This window comes from Tenrec ecaudatus, chromosome 8, assembly GCF_050624435.1.
Source record: "Tenrec ecaudatus isolate mTenEca1 chromosome 8, mTenEca1.hap1, whole genome shotgun sequence".
Classification (NCBI taxonomy): domain Eukaryota; kingdom Metazoa; phylum Chordata; class Mammalia; order Afrosoricida; family Tenrecidae; genus Tenrec; species Tenrec ecaudatus.
Genome location: NC_134537.1, coordinates 41102899 through 41124411, shown reverse-complemented (window position 1 = coordinate 41124411; position 21513 = coordinate 41102899). Strand labels below are relative to the sequence as shown.

The 21513-nt window shown below is 42.3% G+C and overlaps 1 protein-coding gene across 6 annotated transcripts in view; it reads right to left on the bottom strand.

Moving 5' to 3' along the window:
• LRCH3 (leucine rich repeats and calponin homology domain containing 3) overlaps nt 1-21513 on the bottom strand; it is a 102120-nt gene that overhangs the window by 6561 nt on the left and 74046 nt on the right. For 3 of the 6 annotated variants that reach the window (XM_075556287.1, XM_075556289.1, XM_075556292.1), the window contains exons 11-20: nt 21149-21197; nt 20625-20771; nt 19513-19560; nt 18019-18072; nt 15162-15233; nt 12872-12920; nt 12257-12367; nt 11534-11649; nt 10747-10884; nt 2970-3047 (exon numbers count right to left, since the gene is read on the bottom strand). In XM_075556287.1, coding sequence (XP_075412402.1) covers nt 2970-3047; nt 10747-10884; nt 11534-11649; nt 12257-12367; nt 12872-12920; nt 15162-15233; nt 18019-18072; nt 19513-19560; nt 20625-20771; nt 21149-21197 — 862 coding nt within the window. The remainder of the gene's footprint in view (nt 1-2969; nt 3048-10746; nt 10885-11533; nt 11650-12256; nt 12368-12871; nt 12921-15161; nt 15234-18018; nt 18073-19512; nt 19561-20624; nt 20772-21148; nt 21198-21513) is intronic. The other 3 variants (XM_075556288.1, XM_075556290.1, XM_075556291.1) reach the window with 3 other exon arrangements.

Below are 21513 nucleotides of genomic sequence, written 5' to 3'. Positions count from 1 at the left end.
CCGGGTGTGCTAAGGGACTTGGTTTCAACAGCTCAAGGCCATCATCACCCAGCCCAGCCCAGCCCACTAGGAGCTACACAAGGAAGCCAGAGCTCTACAGTTTCCCATTTCATGGAATGAAAAGGGGATAAACAACATTCCTGGACTTGACAGTATTAACATATAACAATAGTTCTAAGACATAAAATATTAGTCAAGTAGAAAATTTTACTGCTTATCATAGTTTTAACTGTTTAATGAAACAATAGTAAAGTGACTACTCACCAGGGCTTCTCAGTAGTCACTTTACTCTTTAGTGTTTTTATGAATTTGCATTGTGTAACCTTAAATATTTAAACTAGAAGGAAATTGTTTCCCTTTACTAACACTCCCTGGGCATTACACAGTAATATTAGGCTTTGTGTTTTTAAAAATGATTATTACAGCCCCAAATTCCTCTTCAAGTCAAGTTGAGCAACTGGGGATACTGAGATGCCAGCCAGACCACCAGAAGTAGGGGAGAGAAGAGGACGGAAGGTCCTCCTCCATCTTGTCACAGGGATGCCAGACCTGCGAGATGTCAGGCTGAACCGGGACCACGTTTATTGCTCAGCTGCTTCTAGGCAGACGAGCACCTTTTAGCGGGAGTAACAGCACACATGTGCAAGTGGCGGTGATGGGCGCGCGCAGAGCGGCCAACGTGGAATGTCCATTTCCTTTTTCTGACAGGGTAGACAGAGTGGGGGGAAGGAGGTGTTGGTGATGCCCATCAAGTCACTCTGGAAGGGCACTCAGTCCATTTGTCCCACATCTGTACTTCCCTTTAAAGAGCACCGCTCTGGTTGGCTGAGAGTATGGCTGTGAGCCACAGCTAGGCAAATGCAGAATTCAGCTTCTGTATTTTGCTGAAAGAGGGGCCTGCCACGCATTCAGCTCTGACTCCCAGGGGCCCTGCAGCAGAGGGTTTTGAAGGCTGTAGTCTTTACGGAAGCAAGACAGCCTCATCTTTCTCCGAGCAATGGAACAATGACTGGGCTCAGTCCATTATCATGCCTTGCTTCTGTGGGGCCTTTCCCAGCCCTCTTCTCTGTAGCTATGCAGGGCCTGTTTGTAATTCTGTGGCTCCCATACTCTGCCACATGCTCTTGTTCAAAGGCACCATGGGGTGGGTGGGTTTGGGACATGCCTGTGCTGCGATCATGATGTGACTAGGGAGAAAGTGCTCCCCCTTTAGATCGATCAGCTGGCTGATAGGGATACGATATATGTTGCTTGTTCAGAAATCTTAGTTAATACCCTCTGCTTTTTTTAAAAAAAATAAACTTTTATTTTACTGTATTAGTACTAAGGTGATGATAATTTTAGCAAGCAATATATAAAAAGAAAATTTTGCTTTGAAGTTGTCTCCAAGAACAAAAAGATTTCTTCCTGACTACCCATAGAGGTAAATTTCAGTTCTTTTGTAAATCAGGTTAAAACACAAAACAAAACAAAAAGCCTAGCCCACTCACCCCGAAATAGACCCATGAGCTCTTTGGCTGCAGAAGAGAAGCATGACATCACACGATGGGCACAGCCACCTGTGGGACTGAGCTCTACCAAGAGGAGGAGCTGTGGGAGAAGCTCCGCGGGGGGTGTGGTGGGGGGTGGGGAGCAGTGAGGAGATGCTCCTGTCTCTTGCAATGCCTGGCTAGTTAAGAGACAGTTCCTGAGGTTAAATACTACTGGGCCAAGGGCTTAACTCTGTGAGAAACCATTGCTTGGGGCCCAGTCTTGGTTTCCAACCACTAGGAAGCCGAAGGAGTCAAATCTTTGCTCCTTGGAGCAGAGTCAGGTCAGAGGTGCCATGTTGCAGTGAGTTATTCCTTTAAGTGGGTCTAGACCGGATGCCAGCAAATACAGTATTCGTGCAGAGTACCATGAGGAGCCTGGTGGTACAGCAGTTAAAGCAGCTAACTGTTCACCAAAAGGGCGGTGGCTAAACCCCCAGTCGCTCACCAAGAGCAAAGGCGAGGCGACGGGCCGCAGCGTTGGAAGCCCTGTAAGGTCGCTGTGCATCCAGACGGGCCCAGTGGCAACAAGTCTGAGCACTAAGTGCAGTTAGGTGACAGCTTCACAGTGGTAACTGAATTACAAGTGCAACACGTTCTTTTCTCTAATTCCATTTATAAGTAACGTTTAACTATATAAACTAGTAAATGACGGTAAAGCTGTAACTGAGAAGCCCGGAGGTAACAAATCCCAATAGCAAGAAACTGTCTACACATGACCTCAGTGTGGCTCAGCTCCGAAGAATGAGAGACCTTAATGAGGAAAAAATGGTAAAATCCACAAAGGTTCTGTTAATTCAGTTCACAGTATTCTTCTTGTGTTACTGACTTGGGGTACTTGCACTTTAATTACAAACTAACTTTGGGGGGACAGGGTGATGTGTGTTCGGGAATTCTCTGCACTGTCTCTGTTAACCCTAAGCTTCTTTCAGAATGTATTCTTAAGTACAAATGTTCAAAGACTGAACACAACGGAAACATTCTCAATCTGAACTCTGCGGTGCATATATCTAGTGAATTTTCCATCTGAAATGTAGGAGTTTCTTTATGTTCCAGGTCATACGCAGTGGGGAGGATATTTAGGGGATGCTGTCAGGTTGGCTCTGCTCCATGACCACCTCATGTTAACAGAACAAAACACTGCCTAGTCTAAGGCCACTTGTATCATTGGGGTGTTTGAGTCCACTGTTTCAGCTATTATGTCAACACGAGATTTTAAAAAATTATTTTCTTAGCATTTATTACAATATATTTAAATTTACATGCTTATGATTGTCTAGCTTAGGCCTTAAATTATTAAGAAAACATTGTTCAAAAGTATATTGATTGACTTAGTATAGAGCTAGTTTAACAAACTTTTAGAGATTCACATTCCTGCAAGATTTTAAGAAAATAACCCCAAGTTTATTTGGGCATTATGAAAAATGATGGAATTATTACCTGAGGTACACCAATTTTTCTGCAAGCTTCTAGGAAGTTTTCTACATTTCGCCTGCATTTTGCTATTGTTAATTTAGGCTGCAATGAGAAAAGGAAACAGGAAAAACATATTACTGGTAAATTAAAAATTTTTGGCTAGCATTTAAAATACTCTAATTGCTTCATTAAATCATAGTACTCAAGACCAGGGGTTAATAAACTTCTACTTCAAGGACCACGGGCTTGTAGCTCATACGATCTCTGTTGCAACTACTCAATGTTGCTGTTAAAGTCTGCCCTAGACAATATGCAAACAAATGAGTAGTGTGTTTCAGTAAAACTTTATTCAACAAAAGAGGTGGCGGGTCTTCAGACCCTCGTGTGCCAATCCTCACTCTAGACATTTGGCTTTGATTTTGCAAGGCAGGTAAATCATATGTAGAGAAATGTAGAGGAGAAAGGGAGTAGCTTTTTAGCATTTCTTCATTTTATAGCAATACACTAAATTTTAAGGCTAGCAAGAAAATGAATTACTGTCCTCTATCATTTAAATATTATCAGAGAAAATCAATTCATCTACTTTTAATCTTTTAAAAAGATTTTTAAAAGTTTTGCTCCTAAATTGGCTATCTAGATGTATTTTCAATGGCGACATTTATAATTTTAATACACTTAAATTTCAAAAGTTTGGATGACAGAAAACATTCATAAGGGTCAACAGACAGACCTGGAGCTATTTACAGGCCCAACCCCCATGTCTATCTATATAAATAGGCAGGATAAACAATCCTGAGGAGAGAACAACGGGATCGACAGTTCTGGGGGAACATGGGGCAGAAAGAGGTTGGGGAAAGGAAGTGGGGAGCAAACAAATCCAAGGACAAGGGAACAACAAGTGATCCTAAAATCCATGGCGGGGAGGGCGTAGAATGCCTGGTGGGGCTTGACCAAGTGCAGTGTAGCCGAGAGGAAGTGCAGAGAGCCAAATGAAGGTCGAACATGATAGAGGGACAGGAGGAAAGTCAAAGGAAGCAGAGAGCAGAGAACTAGGAGGCAAAGGACCACCTAGTTTATATAGGAGGTATATAGGCACATACATATGTAAATATGTTTATATATAATGATAGGGATGCATATGTATATATATTTATAGGTTAAGTAGTAAAGTAACAGACAGACGTTGGGCCTCTACTCAAGTTCTCCCTCAATGCAAAAACACTTTGTTCTAATAACCTGGCATTCAGCGAGGCTCACCTTTCCGACACGATAGCTGAAGACAAAATCGGTGCATAAGCAAATGTGAAGAAAGCTGATGGTGCCTATTACAAGATAAAGCGTCTGGGGTCTTAAAAGGCCCCAGTTAAGAAGCAGCCATCTGGCAGGGAAGCAACAAAGCCCACATGGAAGAAGCACACCAACCTCCTGTGATCACAAGGTGTCATCAGGTATCAGAAGACCCAAAACAAACAACTATTTTGATGGGAATGGGGTGGGGGGGTTGGAATGAAGACCCAAAGCCCATCTGTAGACAATTGGACATCCTCTCAAAGAAGAGACCACAAGGAAGGGACTATTCAGCCAGGAGGGAGGACAGCACTGATGAAACACCCATTCTTCTAGGTCTCTAGTGCTTACCCCGTCTCTCCAATGTCATGACCCCCGTTCTCTCTTACAAATCCAGCTAGACTGGAGCATGTACACCGCTACAGATAAGCGCTCTTGACACACAAAATTCAAGACAATTAAGCCCCTCAGGAACAGTAATTGAAGTAGGGATACCATGAGGGTAGGGAGAAGTTGGGGGTAGAAAGGGGGAACTGATCACAATGATCGACGTATTAATGCCCCCACCCCTGCGACTGGGTGAAGAACAACAGACACATGGGTGAAGGGAGACAGGGGATGGTGTAAGATATGAAAATAAAAATAATTTATAATTATCAAGGGTTCACGAGGATGGAAGGGGGGAAGAGGATACCAAGGGCTCAAGTAGAAAGAAAATGTTTTGGAAATGATGATGGCAACCTATGTACAAATGTGCTTGACACAATGGATGTATGGATTGTTAGAAGAGCTGTAAGAACCTCCAATAAAATGATTAATAAAAAAGGTTTGGATGAAAGAACCTCTTTTCAAAAGGATGTAAACTTGTTTTTCTGAAAGATCTCTAATGACCATGTGGTGATAAGCTTTTGTACCTAGTGGGTTATCATAGGACATAATGTAAGGGAGAAATATGAATCCCATATACCAGAATGATTAACAAACTCAATAGCATCAATTAATTAATTAATTTCCAATTAAATTCAAGCGCCAGGCACAAATGGTAGTTGTTTAGATTGAATTGCTCCTATAGGTTTTACAATCGGCAGCAGGTGGAAGCTCAAGCCCCAAACCAAATTCACTGCCATCCAGTGGATTCTGACTCATAGTGACTCTACAAAGCTGAGTAGAACTGCCCTTGTGGGTTCCTGCGATAGTAACTCTTCACAGGAGTAGAAAATCGGTCTTTTTCCTTCAGACCAGCTGGTGGTTTCAAACTGCTGACTTTTCAGTTCGCAGCCCAATGTGTAACCTACTACGCTACTTTCGGCTCCTCTAAAGAAAAGCTACTTATAAATACCTCGGTTTTCTTCAAAAGTGGAATTAAGAATACTTTTGTCATAAGAAAAGGGAAAAAAGCCTGATAAGGAATCTTTTCACGTGAGACACTTCCTTGAAAGTACAGAAAGAGGACACAAACTAAGTTTCTAGACAGGGCATTGGGTCTTGCCAAGATCTCCGTAAGGGAGACTTTACACAGAACTAGCAGAATCACAATCTCCTTGAAGGAAGGAGAAAGCAGTCGGGCAGACTGCCTGGTTCATGCTGGAACTGGGCTAGGTCACGTCGACTTTTACATGAGAAAGCTGACAGAGAAGGTTGCTCCTGGAACCAGTGACACCTTGTCCCTCTCCCTCCTGGCTACTTCAGGGGAAGTAAGGCAAACCGAGGCACAAGGGAAAAGCCATGGGTCAAAGTTTACTGGGGCCTGAGGGTCACGGGTTTGGGGTAATCGAGTTTCTATATTATCTGCTCAGTTTGAAGTCTTAAGACAGATTTTACAGAAGAAAGTAATTTCAACAAGATAATCTGTAATGAAAGAAATGATTCAACCCTTCTGGACAGTTGAAATGATTCTAAATTTTCACATCGCTCCTTTGATGATATGCTGTCTTCACCGAACCATATTACAATACTTGCAATGGTTTTTAAAAACATCTTTCAATCGTGTGAACTGGACACCTGCAAGTATGGAACACAACGCGGGAGCATGTCGGGACACACAGCATCAACTAGTTGGCTGGCAAGTTGATTCCAACTCTTGGAGGGAGAGCCCATGTGTCGGGTAGAGCTGTGCTCAAGGGGTTTTCAATGGCTGTGACCTTGGGAATAGAATACTAGACTAGGCCTTTCTTCCGAGGTACCTTCCAGGTACTCCCTGGATACTCCATCATTTATACTACCCAGGGACAAAAGCTGCAAATACACGTCTTCTGAATTCTTTGAAAATGGGTGGACATCTAGTATGGCCTTCCTTTATAATGAAAGGTCATCTTGTTGAATTGAGAGAAAGAATTTATGGTTTGTACACTCTATTAAGAACCGATGTCCTACAGATGGGTTTTGGGTCTCTGATCCAAGCCCCCCTTGTTCTCAACAATATGTTTTTGTTTGTGAAGGGTCTTCTGATGACTGTTACCCAGTCCTGATGACACCTCATGAAAAGCTCATTTGTAGACAATGGGACCTCCCCGCCAGAGTGGTCCCAGGGAAGGGATGAGTCATCCAGGGCACAGTACATCACTGATGAAACACACAATATTCCTCCATTTCCTTGAGGCTTCCTCACCCCACCTCCACCCCCATTATCATGACCTCAGTACTGCCTCTCACTTTGGACTAGACCAGAGCATGTACACCGGTATAGATAAGAGATAGGAGCTCATGACACACGCAATCCAAGAACAAGAATGGGGGGGCGGGGTGGAGAAGGGAAGGGAGAACCAATTGTAATGATTGACACAAAACCACACACACACCCTCCAGGAGAAAGAACAATGGAAACCATGGGGGAAGGGAGACAGAAGTAGGTGTGAAATATGAAAATAATAATTTATAATCTATCAAGGGTTCATAAGGGTTGGGGGGAGAGGAGCTGATATCAAGGGCTCAATAGAAAGTAACTGTCTAGACATCAGTCACTGTAAGACATGGAAAAATAATGATTTATAAATTATCAGGGGGGAGAGAGGGAGGGAAGAAGGGTGGGGGAGGGAAGGGAAAATTGAGGAGCTGATACCAAGGGCTCAAGTAGAAAGCAAATGTTTTGAGAATGATGATGGCAACAAATGTACAAATGTGCTTGACACATGGATGGATGTGTGGATTGTGGTAAGAGCTGTACGATCCAATAAAATGATTTTAAAAAAAGAAGTAATTGTCTAGCAAAGAATGGCAACACATGTACAAATATGCCTGATACAAATGATGTATGGATTGTAAGAGTTGTAAGAGTCCCCAATAAAATGATCTTTTAACAACAACACCAAAAAAAAATGATCACAAGGACTGACGAATAACCGTACCTCCTCCCCTCTACCCACCCCTCCAAGAAAAAGGAGGGAGAACAACAGAAATGTCTGTGAAGGGAGACAGGGGTCAGTGTAAGACATGAAAATAATCATAATTTATCACGGGTTCATGAGGGTGAGAAGGTGGGGGAAGGAGGGAAAAATGAGCTAATATCAAGGGCTCAACCCAAAAGAAAATATTTAGAAAATGATTATGGCAACATATGTACAAAAGTGCTTGATACAATTGACTTATGGATTGTTGTAAGAGCTGTAAGAGCCCCCAATAAAATGATTTTTAAAAAAGGAAAGAAAAGAAATGCTTTATTTAGAATTCGGATTATCCAGTTCTCAAAGATTACCAATAAATTACCATGTGTGAGTGTAACCACAAAGAAATGGCTGTGGGGTTTCATGTGCATTTGGCTTTAAATTGATACTCTTATCCTAAAAGATTCTACTAAGAAAGTCTATCACAAAATTCTCGGAGGTCCTCAGAACAAAATGTGGAAAGAACACTCTCACACGCGGGAGCACAATTCCTATGAATGAAAGACACATGTCAGTATTTATATTGTCGTCTAGTACTTTGAATCAGACACCCATTAAAGTAATCTTGATTAAGTCATAATAACCACTATCCCTATTTGAAAGGAGTGTTTCTTGGCGGAGGTTGTTTTTCATTAACATACTAGATAATTCTCATTTGATAAACTCAAAGTCCATTTCTTCTTCCTCAACGATGAAGGTTTTATATATATTTATAGGTCTCTTAGTGTTACAGAATGTTTATAAACCAAGAAAAGTGCTCTTTAAACAACAGTGTAAGTCCACTTGTTCTAAAGTGTTAAGGGAACATTTATAAAAGAAACTGTGGTCTTTTGTAATTTTTTAAAGGTCAAGTTAATGTCCTTGAAGGAGCCCCCACAAGCCTGTCTCTAGGAAAGCTGTCACGAGACACAGAGTGCCTGTTAGATGATAAAATCACTGAGATATTTCCTTTATTATTATTGCGATAAAATGGAAATGCCCTATTTTTAGGATACGTACGCTGAAATATTTAAGGGTAAACGATTTATTAACTGTCAAATGGCACAGCTAAACCACAGAGACAGCTATCGTGAGTAGGGTGGTTACATCACCTGGTGTCAATCTGAAACTTAAGAGTGAAGGACTGAAGTCAGGCCTGTCAATCTGGCCGCAGCTGGATAGCCTCATTTGGAGGCACTATGGAGATAAATAGCACGTTGGAGGTGGGACACAGACTCACTCCTTGTGAGACATTCCTGCTGGCAAGACACATGGAGCTACATTAGAGCCCTGGTGCTGGAGGAGCCATGTGGAGGCCCCTATCAGCACTGAGATGCTTCCACTGCCACTGAATCCACAAGACTTTCCACTGGCCTGTGATCTTCCTGAATTTGGTGCTACTGCATGTGTTGCATGAGTCTGAAGAGGAATTTATAGATTGGTATCGGACATATAGGCTAATATCGGACTTAAGAACTTGATCTGGACTGGGCTGGGATGTTTTCTCAATATTCATTTGCTCTTGTATATAAAGCTCTTTAAAAAATATTTTATTAGGAGCTCATACAACTCTTATGACAATCCATACATATACATACATCAATTGTATATAGCACATCTGTACATTCTTTGCCCTAATCATTTTCAAAGCATTCGCTCTCCACTTAAGCCCTTTGCATCAGGTCCTTTTTTGTTACCCCTCCCTCCCCGCTACCCCCCTCCCTCATGAGCCCTTGATAATTTATAGATTATTATTTTGTCATATCTTGCCCTATCCAGCGTCTCCCTTCACCCCCTTCTCTGCTGTCTGTCCCCGAGGGAGAAGGTCACATGTAGATCCTTGTAATCAGTTCCCCCTTTCCAAACTACTCACCCTCTACTCTCCCAGTATTGCCCCTCACCCCCTGGTCCTGAAGGTATCATCCACCCTGGATTCCCTGTGCCTCCAGCTCCAATATGCACCAGTGTACAGCTTCTGTTCTATCCAGACTTGCAAGGTAGAATTCGGATCATAGTAGTTGGGGGGGAGGAAGCATCCAGGATCTGGGGGAAAGCTGTGTTCTTCATCGGTGCTACATCGCACCCTGACTGACTCATCTCCTCCCCTAGACCCCTCTGTGAGGGGCTCTCCAGTGGCCGAAAAATGGGCTTTGGGTCTCCACTCTGCACTTCCCCCTTCATTCACTATGGTAAGATTTTCTTTTATGATGATGCCTTATCCCTGATCCCTTTGGCACCTCGTGATCACACAGGCTGGTGTGCTTCTTCCATGTGGGCTTTGTTGCTTCTGAGTAAGATGGCCGCTTGTTCACCTTCAAGCCTTTAGGATCCCAGACACTCTATCTTTCTTCACCACATTTGCTTATGCACCTGTTTGTCCTCGGCGAACGTATCATGGAGGTGTGCACCCAATGATATGATTTTTTGTTCTTTGATGCCTGATAACTGATCCCTTCGGGACCAGGTGATCACACAGGCAGGTGTGTTCTTCCATGTGGGCTTTGTTGCTTCTGAGCTAGATGGCCGCTTGTTTATCTTCAAGCCTTTAAGACCCCAGACACTATCTCTTTTGATAGCCGGGCACCATCAGCTTTCTTCACCACATTTATTCATTCACCGGCTTTGGCTTCAGCAGTTGTGTCAGGAGGGTGAGCATCATAGAATGCCAATTTAATAGAGGAAAGTATTCATGCGTTGAGGGAGTGATAAAGCTCTTTCTTATACACACGAGTATCTATGGATTTGTTTCTCTAGTCAACCCGGACTAACACAGTGAGAGCACTGAACGTGGCAGAGTGCAGTGTGAAAGCAAGGGGACAGCTTCAGGAGCGGATTTGTTGTCTTATTCTTTTCCTTTTTTGTTAATCAAAGAGCAATTGCTTAGTTGTGAAGTAGCAACGCAAATAATTTTATGGTTGGGGGATCACCACAATATGAGAGCTGTAATATAGGTCGCAGCATTAGGAAGGTTGAGAACCACTGGTCTAAGATGTATCACCGCTGTTAGAATTGACTATCGCCTATTTTTCCTCTAGCAGAAGTACTCGGGAAGGCAGGGCTCACACTCTATTCATACCCATTTCCCTGGTATGCTGGCCACTGTACTGAACACACGTCTGATGAAATGTAAACACTTTATAGCGCTATGAACTTACTACAGCTGGTGAGGGAACGTGAATGCTTGGGACAGATCGAGGCCTCACATGATTGGCCAAATGGCAAAGAACAACACCATCGGTCAGAGCTGCTCCAAGATCACAAGGCAGAGAGACTTTCAACCGGTACTCAATATGCTACAAGAATAGGAAAATATGTAACGTGTTAATCTCAAAGCGGTTGACATAAAGGGCCTGAGTTCACAATGGGCATTATTTAGTCACAAAGGAAGATAAAAGGCAAATGACTTAAACGCCAAAAGATGTACTTTACCTTCCAGTCCTAAGTCAATAACTTAAGAGACCTCATATATGCCTACACCACAGCCAGGCTACAGTGGTGCAAAGTACAGTAGAAATCCAGGTAACAGTTTTTGATAAAGCACTGGATTCTCTTTCAGTTCCAAATGAGTCAATCACATGTAGGTGTAAGTATGATAGATATGTGTTTATAAACAAAGATAAATAATTATAACTCTTACACAACTTCTTTACAACATGATCAGAAAGGAAAGACACCATTTTAGATGAGTAAGGCCTGGAATTATAGAATAAGCCATCTCAATCGGTTTCTTTGTGACAGGGTTGAAAATAATTTCCTTATTTACAAAATGTCTCTTACATTCATCACAATCCACAGTGGGTATGTGTTGATTCTATTGAAAATGAAATATCAAAAAAATTAAATTAAAAAAAGAAAATTAAATATCAAATGACTACATGCTTAAAAAGTCAAAGACTATCACAGTCTCAGTTAAAAGGTGTGGTTTGGGGGTAATATGCATACTTTCCGCAGTTGATCTATTAATTCCAGCTCTTCTTCGCGCTGTCTTACATTCTGTCGTGTTATGGAATCTGTAGAATCAGTGGCAGGTGAAGATGGCAAAAGGGGTGAGCCATGACCTAGAACAATAATAAGCTATAAGCTCCACGTTACACAGACAAACCAAAGTGGGCAATACGGCCCCCGGGAAACGCTGGAACAAATCAGTGGGGCTGCAAAAGCAACCCCACACTTGACCCTGGAGGACGGGCTAGCGTACAAAAGTTTAATTCCAGGGAGGGGGCGTTGAATATATATAGTTCTTTTCCAGAAAAGGGGAGGGGAGTGTCTGAGAACCTATCTGTAGACACTATAGGACAAAGAAAGAACTGCCCCTATGGGTTTCCAAGGCTGTAAATCTTTCCGGGAGCAAAAAGCCTCACCGTTCTCCCCCAGAGTGGCTGACGGGCTTTAAAGCATCTGCCAAGGAAGACAGTGTGGCAGCTTAAAAGCATGTAACAGCTGATGCCCTTGGTTAGCCCTCTCCACCTTTTAACTCACTCCTCCAGTTGTGATTCGTTGCTGGTGAGCTGACCCCACGCGTGCAGAGTAGAACCATTCCAGTGGAGTCTCAGACCTTTCTTCCGAGGCACCCTGGGTGGGTTTGCACCACCAACCATTTCTTTGGCTAGTAGTCAAGCGGAACCATCCGTACCACCCAGGGCATCCTTAACAGCTACTTCTTACCTTTACTTGTTTCCGCCCGGACAGCTGCTCGGAAAAGGAAGCTCTCAGGGCGCTGGGCCTGATTCCTCTGGAGAGCAGCAACGGGAGAGGAATACGCAGGCGAGTGATGAACTAAATCAGCGCGGAGGAGCCAAATGAGATAGAAGGGAATGCAAAGAAAACTTAATGTAATAGCAGGGATGCTTTAAAAAAACATAGCAGGGATGCTTGTCACAAAGTTCAATAGCAAACAAAGAAATCAAATCAAATTAACTATGGTCATGATATGATCATTTTATTAATGCAAAATAGGGTATAGGGCAGTTAGCACGAAAGCAGGTAAGCTGGCTGCTGTTATCACGCCTTCAATTGTCATGCCATTTGGGCACATCAACAAGGCAGAATGAATGCCAATGTCAATCAGTTTCCTACAAACCTATCGTCCTGCTACCTCATGCTCACTTGTCATGAGTAGCTGAACAATTGGTTAATGTGTAACAATTTTTTAATGTGTGCAATTCCCAATTTTGTGTCTTATTTTCCATTTCAGAAAAAGCAGCAACTATCTAAGAAGCAGCAAATCATCGTGAAGAATTACTAGGTTTCATATGGCTCCTGGCATCTGAAGCGCGTTACCTGTTTCTGTTGTCGGTGAACTTGCTGAGGCATTAGATCTGTCATCACCCTGTAGAGACACAGGCATGTGGTCAGTTTTTACTCAAGAAAAGGTGCTTTCCACATGCCTGATTACTCTGTGATTATAAAGGCAAACAAAAACATGCAACTCTTCTTCAAAATTAAATCTAGCAGGAACCTTCTGTAAAATGATTTTTCACACACTTTCTTCTGTCGTAAAGCGACCCCTGTGAACTAACTGTATAGGGTGCGAGGTTTATGTAATGCATTCTATAAAGACAGCCCCATCCTCAGACCGTCCTAAAGCAGGACCTTTGACTGGGAAATGTACAGCAAAGAGAGGACACGTTTCCTCACAGTATCTGGTTCTCAGCCCCTCCCTTCCTCCCTCCCATCATTTTGGAGAGAAAAGTTGAATGTTTTGAAAAACAGTAATGGATGTTTCTTCATTTGAATTGGGGGGGGGGGAGAGAAGGATTTAAGAGATGATAGACCCCCAAAAAGCAAATCAAGTGCTGTCCACTCTGACTCAGACGGGCCTGTAAGAAGAGCAGACTTGCCTCACGGAGTGTCCGAGGCTGTAAACCTTTAGGGACACAGACTGCCTCACCTTCCCCCTGCAGAGAGGCTGCGGAGTTCAAAAACTGCAAACCTTTATGACAGCCAACTGGCACTTAAGCCATGCACCACCAGGGGTCTTTCTGGGAGATGACAGCGTGTTTCTCAGCTAATATTTCAGTCCAAGGTATTTTCAATTCATTGACCAAAGAAAGGAGACTCATTTCATTCAATTCACTACCATCGAGACCAGGCTGTCTTTTAGCAACCCTACAGGACAGGGTAGAACTGCCCCTGTGGGGCTGAGACTATTAATTCTTTATGGAAGTAGAAAGCCCCATCTTTCTCCCATGGAGTGCTGGTGGTTTTGATCCCAACTGCAGAAGCACAGAAGAGATTATAGGTAAGAATTTTCAAGAGTCACATGGCTGTGCAGAGCATGAGAAAATTTATGAAGTTTATTTATGGATGTAATAAGATTTATAGTCAGCCTTTAGAAGGACATGATCCAAGAATTTGAAACTATCCTGGTAAACTGGAGAAGCAAAATTGTTCAAAGAGCAAAATTAAATACTGAGGTGGGTGGGGGGAGCACAAGCTGTGGAGGTGAATGATCTCTGAGGCATTAGCAGACATTGAGAGTGCAGTGGAGAGCGAGCAAAAGGAATGCCCAGACTGAAAAACCCGGCCAAGTCCCGGGGGCACGAGGCAGTGAGAAGCCCTCACGTGCCGCCCATCACCAGGCAGGCTTCATGGCTTCAAAAAAAGCATGTGGAAAATTCCAGTGCCTTTTAATTCTACTTTTTCAATACACTTTTTGAACCCCCCTGAATACATCTAGGTTGGGATTCTACAGCGACAGTGGGAAGCTGAGGATCTGTGAGGTGCGTTCGACTGACAGGCTGGAACACATATAAAAGGACCAGGGTTGATGAAGAGCAGACAGCGGGGACGTCAGAATACGTTTCAAATATAAAGGTTTTTCTATTTGAGATCGAGATCGCTAAATAACTAGAAACCTGCTCTGGAACAAACAGAAGCAAAAAGGATAAATTCGAGGAGGACCACCTTAGTAACAGGGATTATTTTGATATTTGATTATTTTCACTTATTTGATCAGAAGTTAACAGATGTGGAACTGCCATCCCTAGAAGCTTTCAATAATGAAAACATTACAACTTAATTTCTGGAGCTTGATTTCATTTTTTATACAGCAGGAGTTGGCACATGTTTTCCTTAAAGAGCCAGATGATATCTAGGGCTAGTTGGCCATACAGTGTCTGCGAGAGCGTTTCCAACGCTGCTCTTCAGTGTGAAAGCAACCAGAGTTAACGCATTAAAAACCCAGGGAGTCACTGTGTGCCGACTAATCCTTATTTACCACAACAGATGGCCTCTCTATCAGCTGCACAGCACACTAGACAACAGTGAATCTGGTACTGTATTTTAACCAACGCGAAATACTAACTCATGACAAAAAGAAAAAGAAAATTAGAATTACATCTCAAACAGAATCTGAATTTCAAGAATTAACACTCCCTAACCATCTGTAGCACTCTAAAATTGTCAATATTCTCAAGTGAAATCCATGTTAACAAGCTCAGATGGTTCATTATATTTCATGTAATCTTAGATTTAAATTGTTGGACCACCAATCCATCGTGAAATGTTAAGATTCCCTGCTATATAGCTCCCCTCCCCAATCTGGTGCACGACAACATTAATGCGATACCTTAAGCAGCAGGAAGGCAGAAGCGTGAGGCAGGGGAGTAGCACAGCCCATTCGATTCAGCCCTGGCAGCGACTACATTTCACGAGGGTGAGGGGAAACAGAAAGCGGCATGTATGTTAGCACATGTCAGGCCGGCAGATCTGGTCAGTGAAATTAGAAAAGCAAAGGCTGGTGACACCTTTCGAAGGGTCTACTGACACATGGTAGGACAGGAAGTAAAGACGTGGCGGAAACCGAAGTTTCTAGGACAAGGATCTTCCACTTACACATGTCAAAATTTGCAGTCTCAGCCTTTTTTAATCGAGTAATGAGGCATGATTTATTTAGAATGATTTTCTACCACTTACGCCAAAACACCAGAGAACACAGCATTTTTTTGCAAAACAGCTTTAGAAACTAATGAGTCTTATAATGATTTGTGGGGGTGAAGGGTGGATTACCCGCAACACAACAAATTTGGTCTATGAACTAATTTTAACTGAGCATAACTAGCATGGATACAAGTGTTTCCTCAATGTGAATCCAGTTGGAGCGGTTATCGTTCAACTGAGTGTCTCTGATGTTAGAAGACAAGAGCTGAAAACCAGCCTTTCATTCGGCCAGCCTGGGGATCCAGATGGCATTCCAATGGGTAAGGCGGAATTTCCTTTCTTTCTGAATCCTTGCCATTCTCTCTAACCCACACAGAACTAGTGAGTTACTCTCAGAAAGTGTTCTTTCTTAGGCCATTTCCAAACACATAAAGTTACAGATTTACTGAACAAAGGGTAAGTTAGCAGATATGAAGTATCAGAATCTATAGAATTTTGATTATAGGTAAGATCGGCTTGAAATTAAAATTTGGTGGGGGCTAGAACTCAAAGGACTTGCACACAGAGTCTGTGGAAAAAACAAACTACTAAAATCTTAAATATACCAAGCCTTCATAAATCACTTAAAATTTTGAAAATAGGACCACAGATTTCTGTTTCACCTGTTTCGATTTCCTGGGTGCCCTTAATCAAAAGCACCAGCATTAATGTCCGTGTCAGGCGCAAAAAGGCACTCACTAAGCCCTACTAAGGGCAAAGGGAAAAATAAGTGCGGGCAGAAGTGAAGTGAGCCCCACAGTGCACATGATGCAGGGAAGCACTGTGACAGGAGGGGATGAGCCAAGTCTCAAGGGCAATCGGAGAAGCCACTAGCGTGACCGACAGTAAATGCTCATAATAGGAAGGCATTCAAAATGCGGAATCGTTGTCCATAGGAAACAAATGAATTACAAATAATGGAATTTTCCCTAAAAAGTTTAAAGCCCTCTTATATTTCATATCTAACACTTCAGTGTATTTACATCAAATCCAGAATTTATCTAACTGTATCATCAGGCATTTCCATCATGAACCAATTTAATAAGCATTTGATAGATGCATTGGACATATGCTCACTCAAGAATTACCATTGAGCACCTAAAAGTCTGGTAGGGAGACTAGATATACAAAGGTAAACACAACAGAAAATATCCCTGAGTCCATGAAGCTTACAGTCCAGGAATGAGTGAACAGAGGAAAAGAAATAATACATATGCAAGTAAAAGTACTATGAAGAAACAACAACAGAGACATAAATATGCCTGGGTGGGGGTAGAGTGTGAAGAAAGGCCATTTCGGAGTTGTGGCATGTAAGCTGAGAGATGAGCAGGACGCAAGGTGGGCGGGCACTCGGACATCCATCATGTATTACGTGCTGAGCGGTTTTCCGTGACAGGAAATGAAGCAGTACAGCAGGGAGTTTTAAGAGAGCAGTTCTCAAGCAGCTAGGTTGAAGTTTAAACTGGGTCTTGCCCTTCCTAATTACGTCCCCTTGTCATGCAGCCATTTGGCACCTGAGCAGCCACTTATCAAATGCCTCCAAAGCTTTCCGCCGCTTCAGGCTGTTCAGAGCAGTGAAGGACACAATTTTGGTAACGTGTCTGGATCATCAGAGATTCAACAGTGTTTTTATGCATGAGTTCAAGTTATGATTTGATTCCTATGCCAATTAACCTCCACTACAATGCCGCAGGTGGGTGGTACAGTCGCCTCTGAGACTGCCCAGTTAAAATCTGCTCCAGTCATCTCAAAGGAAGTGGTGACTGCTGAGGGCACAGGCATCTTGCAGACAGTGGGAGTTTACCAAGAGGAATCTCGTGCTGTCGCGTGCAGTCATGCAGGGCTATGAGAATGGCAGCAGTTACCAGCAGCTATACAATTGGTAAACAGTAGATACTTGAACTGCTAGTTTCCAGTGCTACTGTGAAAATATAGCATTAAACATGATAAGGAAAGCAATTCTGCAAACAAGATTCTCTGACAAGGGGAGAAATGTAAGGCTTTAAACCATGCCTCTATGTTACACTCATTTTCACCTGGTGACACAGGCAACGTTGTCAATGGAAAGCATTCCAGCTCCTGCATTCCTGAGTTTGAAAAGTGGGGATGGAGGGATAATTTGGAGATACAAATCCTTAAAGTCAGCCAGAATGTGGGATTCTCAGTAACAAAAAATATGTAAGCAAATGGAATGCCAAATATAGAGCTGCATTAGGGTCACAGCTGAGTCATAGGTCAAATGAACGACTACTAAAGGAAGCAGACCTGGAGCCCGAGCAACAGTCAACTTGAAGACACACTCACAGCCAATAGGAAGCACTGACATATTTGAATCCTAGGTGTAGCATTGGGCAAACCACAAACAGTGACCGCTACGTGTAAAAAACTCAGCCATGAGATTCATCGTGTCTTATGATACTGAAATCATTTCAATGTGAAAAGTACAACAGCTATTTTCCAATCTTTACATACAGCAAGTTAAAACTTATTTTTTGCAACGCTCTTACCACTAACAAGGCACTATCATCAGTGTGCTGAGACCTTCTGGATGGAAAAGGACACTGGATAGGTGGAAAAAAATGAAGCAATGTCAAAAACAAACTGTGCACACACGATGCATTTAACAAAAACACACACACAAGGAAAGCAACACTTAAGACATACTTGCGAAGATGCTGACATAGAGGACCACATTCCCCACCATGTGGCATTTATGTACCATACTGGCTAATAAGTTCACTCTGAGCAGTGACTGTCTTCCTTAGTTTAGGTCCCTTCAAATAGGATTTCATTGCCTAAGAAGCCTCTGAAGCAAAGAGGGAATGGGGATGAATTATTCTGTTTTCAGAGAGAAAACTGAAGTGCAGATAAAGCATTAACTGATAGAATTTGTGGTCACATGATTTATATGTAACAAATTGAACAGTTAAGTCCAATGATTTCCAGTTTAGGCATATCTTCATTGTGCTTTTCAGACAAAATAAGAATTGAAAAATTAAAAGGTAAACAATTAAATTCCTAGATTATCCAAAATTACTTTTAAGCAAATGTTGGCGTAAACAAAGGTAAAGCAAATCACATGTATCTGACTTTGGTTGCAAAAGGATTATATAGAATAATTACCATGTGAAGCATAGATATCTGAAAATGCTGCAGTGAAACTTTTAGGTATTATGTCAATGTTCTCATTTAAATAAATAAAAGTAGTTTTATATACAGCAAGAATTTTCAAACTTGACACCGAACTATTTAAAACCTTTCAAACAATACAGTTTCCCAATACCAGAAACACCGTGTCCTAAAATACTGAGCTAGAATAGATGCCTATAAACCCCCAATGTGTTAGGCTTTCGATTAAGTTGTTTTACAAAAACAGAGTAAAAACTTATATAAAGTCACATCTTTATGCCTTTTAAGAGGAAGTAACAACCAAAAGTTGAAATATAAAGGGAATGGAGATAGCTATGTCAATAAAAGGTTCATTTAGTAAGCTTTGTTCCAACCACATCAGAACAGGTGCATTCATCTTTTAAAGGCTAAGCAGTTAGTTGTACGGGTTAACTTGGAGTGAAAATGTACTCCTTAATATTATGAAACAAACTTGTCCAACGCATAATCAGTGCATCTACAATGAGAAAACCATCCGTGAAGGTGAAGTGCTAGGTAGACTGCCAATGCTAATGTGAATGAAGTGTAACAGCCATCAGGCCTCTCTTCCAACACACAGGGGCGGGGGGGAGGGCTGGATTGCAATGGCCAGGGTCGGGGAGTAAACAGCACAAACTCCAGGGGAGAAGTGCACATGTAAAAAGACCCTTATTAGACAGATTCTGATAACCTCTCTGACATGTCTTCTCCCTCATAAATAGAATTTTGTCAGAGGGGGAAAAATCCTGGCAATATTTTGGTCACTAAAATCCTAGGATAATCATATGTAAAATACTTCAATCCCATTACAATAAAAAAAAAGAGCCAAAGGAAAGGTAATTCTGCCGACTTACCTCACCATCCGCAGAGGGCTGTTCCTGTGGCCTTTGTGATGCTTTTTGCTGTATACCCAAACATGCCCCACCCCGCAAAGGAATTTGGTTAGAAAATTGAAAACTAGAAATGGTCAATTCGATCTAGTAATCATTCACATTTATTTCTGCATTTCATATATAACGCTTTGCTACATGCATTGGTTAAAAGATGCTGGCTCTTCTTTTAAATATTGTATAATTTAAATAAGAAAAGGCCACAAATTGAACACACATTAAATGCAATGTTTATCACCAAAACCAAACTCACTGCCACTGAATCGATAGCAAATCATAGCAACCTTTAAGGCTGAGTAGAACTGAGATTTAGTCATCTGACTGGAAATCCTACTTCTCTTCAACATGCCAGACTCCCATCAAAACTACTTGTTTAGTCTCAAAATTTTGCTTTGAGACCAAACCCATCTGCAATGATTGACTTAACGTTTACTACTCTAAGTGCAAAGCTGATCTCACAGATACTTCTTGTGAAATCTCTCTTATAATTAATTTATAAACTCCACTGTGGTGGGAGAAGGCAGCACCCACCATAGTAGGATTGAGTAATAGGTGCACTGAAAATAATTCAGAAAAGAGCTAACATTTCATTGTTAAATATTACACACTCAGGGAAAAACGAGAAACATAAAATGGCTCAGGAACTTTGGGCTGTGATCCATACATGGTCGGCAGTTCAAAACCACCAGCAGCTCCTCAGGACAAAGACTGAGTTTTCTACTCCCATAAACAGTTACAGTCTTGGAAACCTACAAGGGTTGCTACGAATCAGCATTGCCTCAGAGCAGTGAGTTTGGTCTGGATCCTACAGTCAGTCCTCCGCTCTACCAACTGAGCTATTGAAGGTTGACTTGGTTTGGCTCCTAAGGACAAATTAATCACTTCTGAGAGTCCTCATGTCATTCTGCAATTAATTGAACCATAAGCAGAAGACTGTCACACAACTTAATCAAAATTCCTTTTAATGAGAGACAAATAAAATGAATTTGAGCTGATATTTTAATTGCGACAAGCAAAACAATAACACTTACTTCTATGTATTTGTAAGGGAAACTGTTGAGGGTCCTGTGACTCACCTTGACAAAGTCCAAGACAGCGTCTCTCTGAACCTGCTTGGTCCTCAATTTCTCCTCCTCGTACTGGAGGGCAGCCCGCTGGGCCTCGCGCCGAGCACGCTCTGCTTGTTCTCTTCTCCGATGGACTTCCGGGTCGGTGTGCGGCAGCTGGAATAAGAGCATCATTGTACACACACAGTGGAGATCCGGGTCTGCTCCTCAAGACTTCCCAACAATTTCAGGAACTACCACTGACCCGCGCCGCTTTTACTCTCTAGGCATCTAGCGCGTCCTAACATGCATCGTCTATTTCCCCACTGCTCTTCTAGGAGTGTGCTCTACAGCCATCATGTGAACAAAAGATGATTTTTTGGGGGGAGGGGGGTCTGGTGTCTAAATTATTGTTAAGTATCCCGTAGTCATGTGATGGAGGCAGGCCATAAAGTGTACAGATATCTTTCAATTAATGGCAATTTAAGTACTACAAAGAATACTGTTGAATAAATATAAAAACCAAAGCAAAACAATATATTGAAATTTAGTACCTGATTATGACTTGGTGATACTGACAAGACAGAAGACTCAACTGGAACCCTAACCCAAAAAGAGAGAAAAGGGGAGTTTATTTGATGAGCACACAGACACATCAAGCACAAATGCGAGTCGCCTTCCATCAGCCAGCAAGCAAACAGTCACGTCGGCTGGAAAAAGCGTTACCCTTTACCCCTGGCTTCACTTTCTGGCAGTCCTCCTGGTCAAGATAAGAAACGGCGAACTCCAGAAATGAACGCGCAGAAGCCTTAAATTATGCCCCTTCTCAGCAGTGCGGCGACAGTCCACGCCGCCCCTGGAACAGGAGTCAGTCCTCGGTGCAGTGCTTCCACACTATCGCCGTACTGTGTTCAGTCAC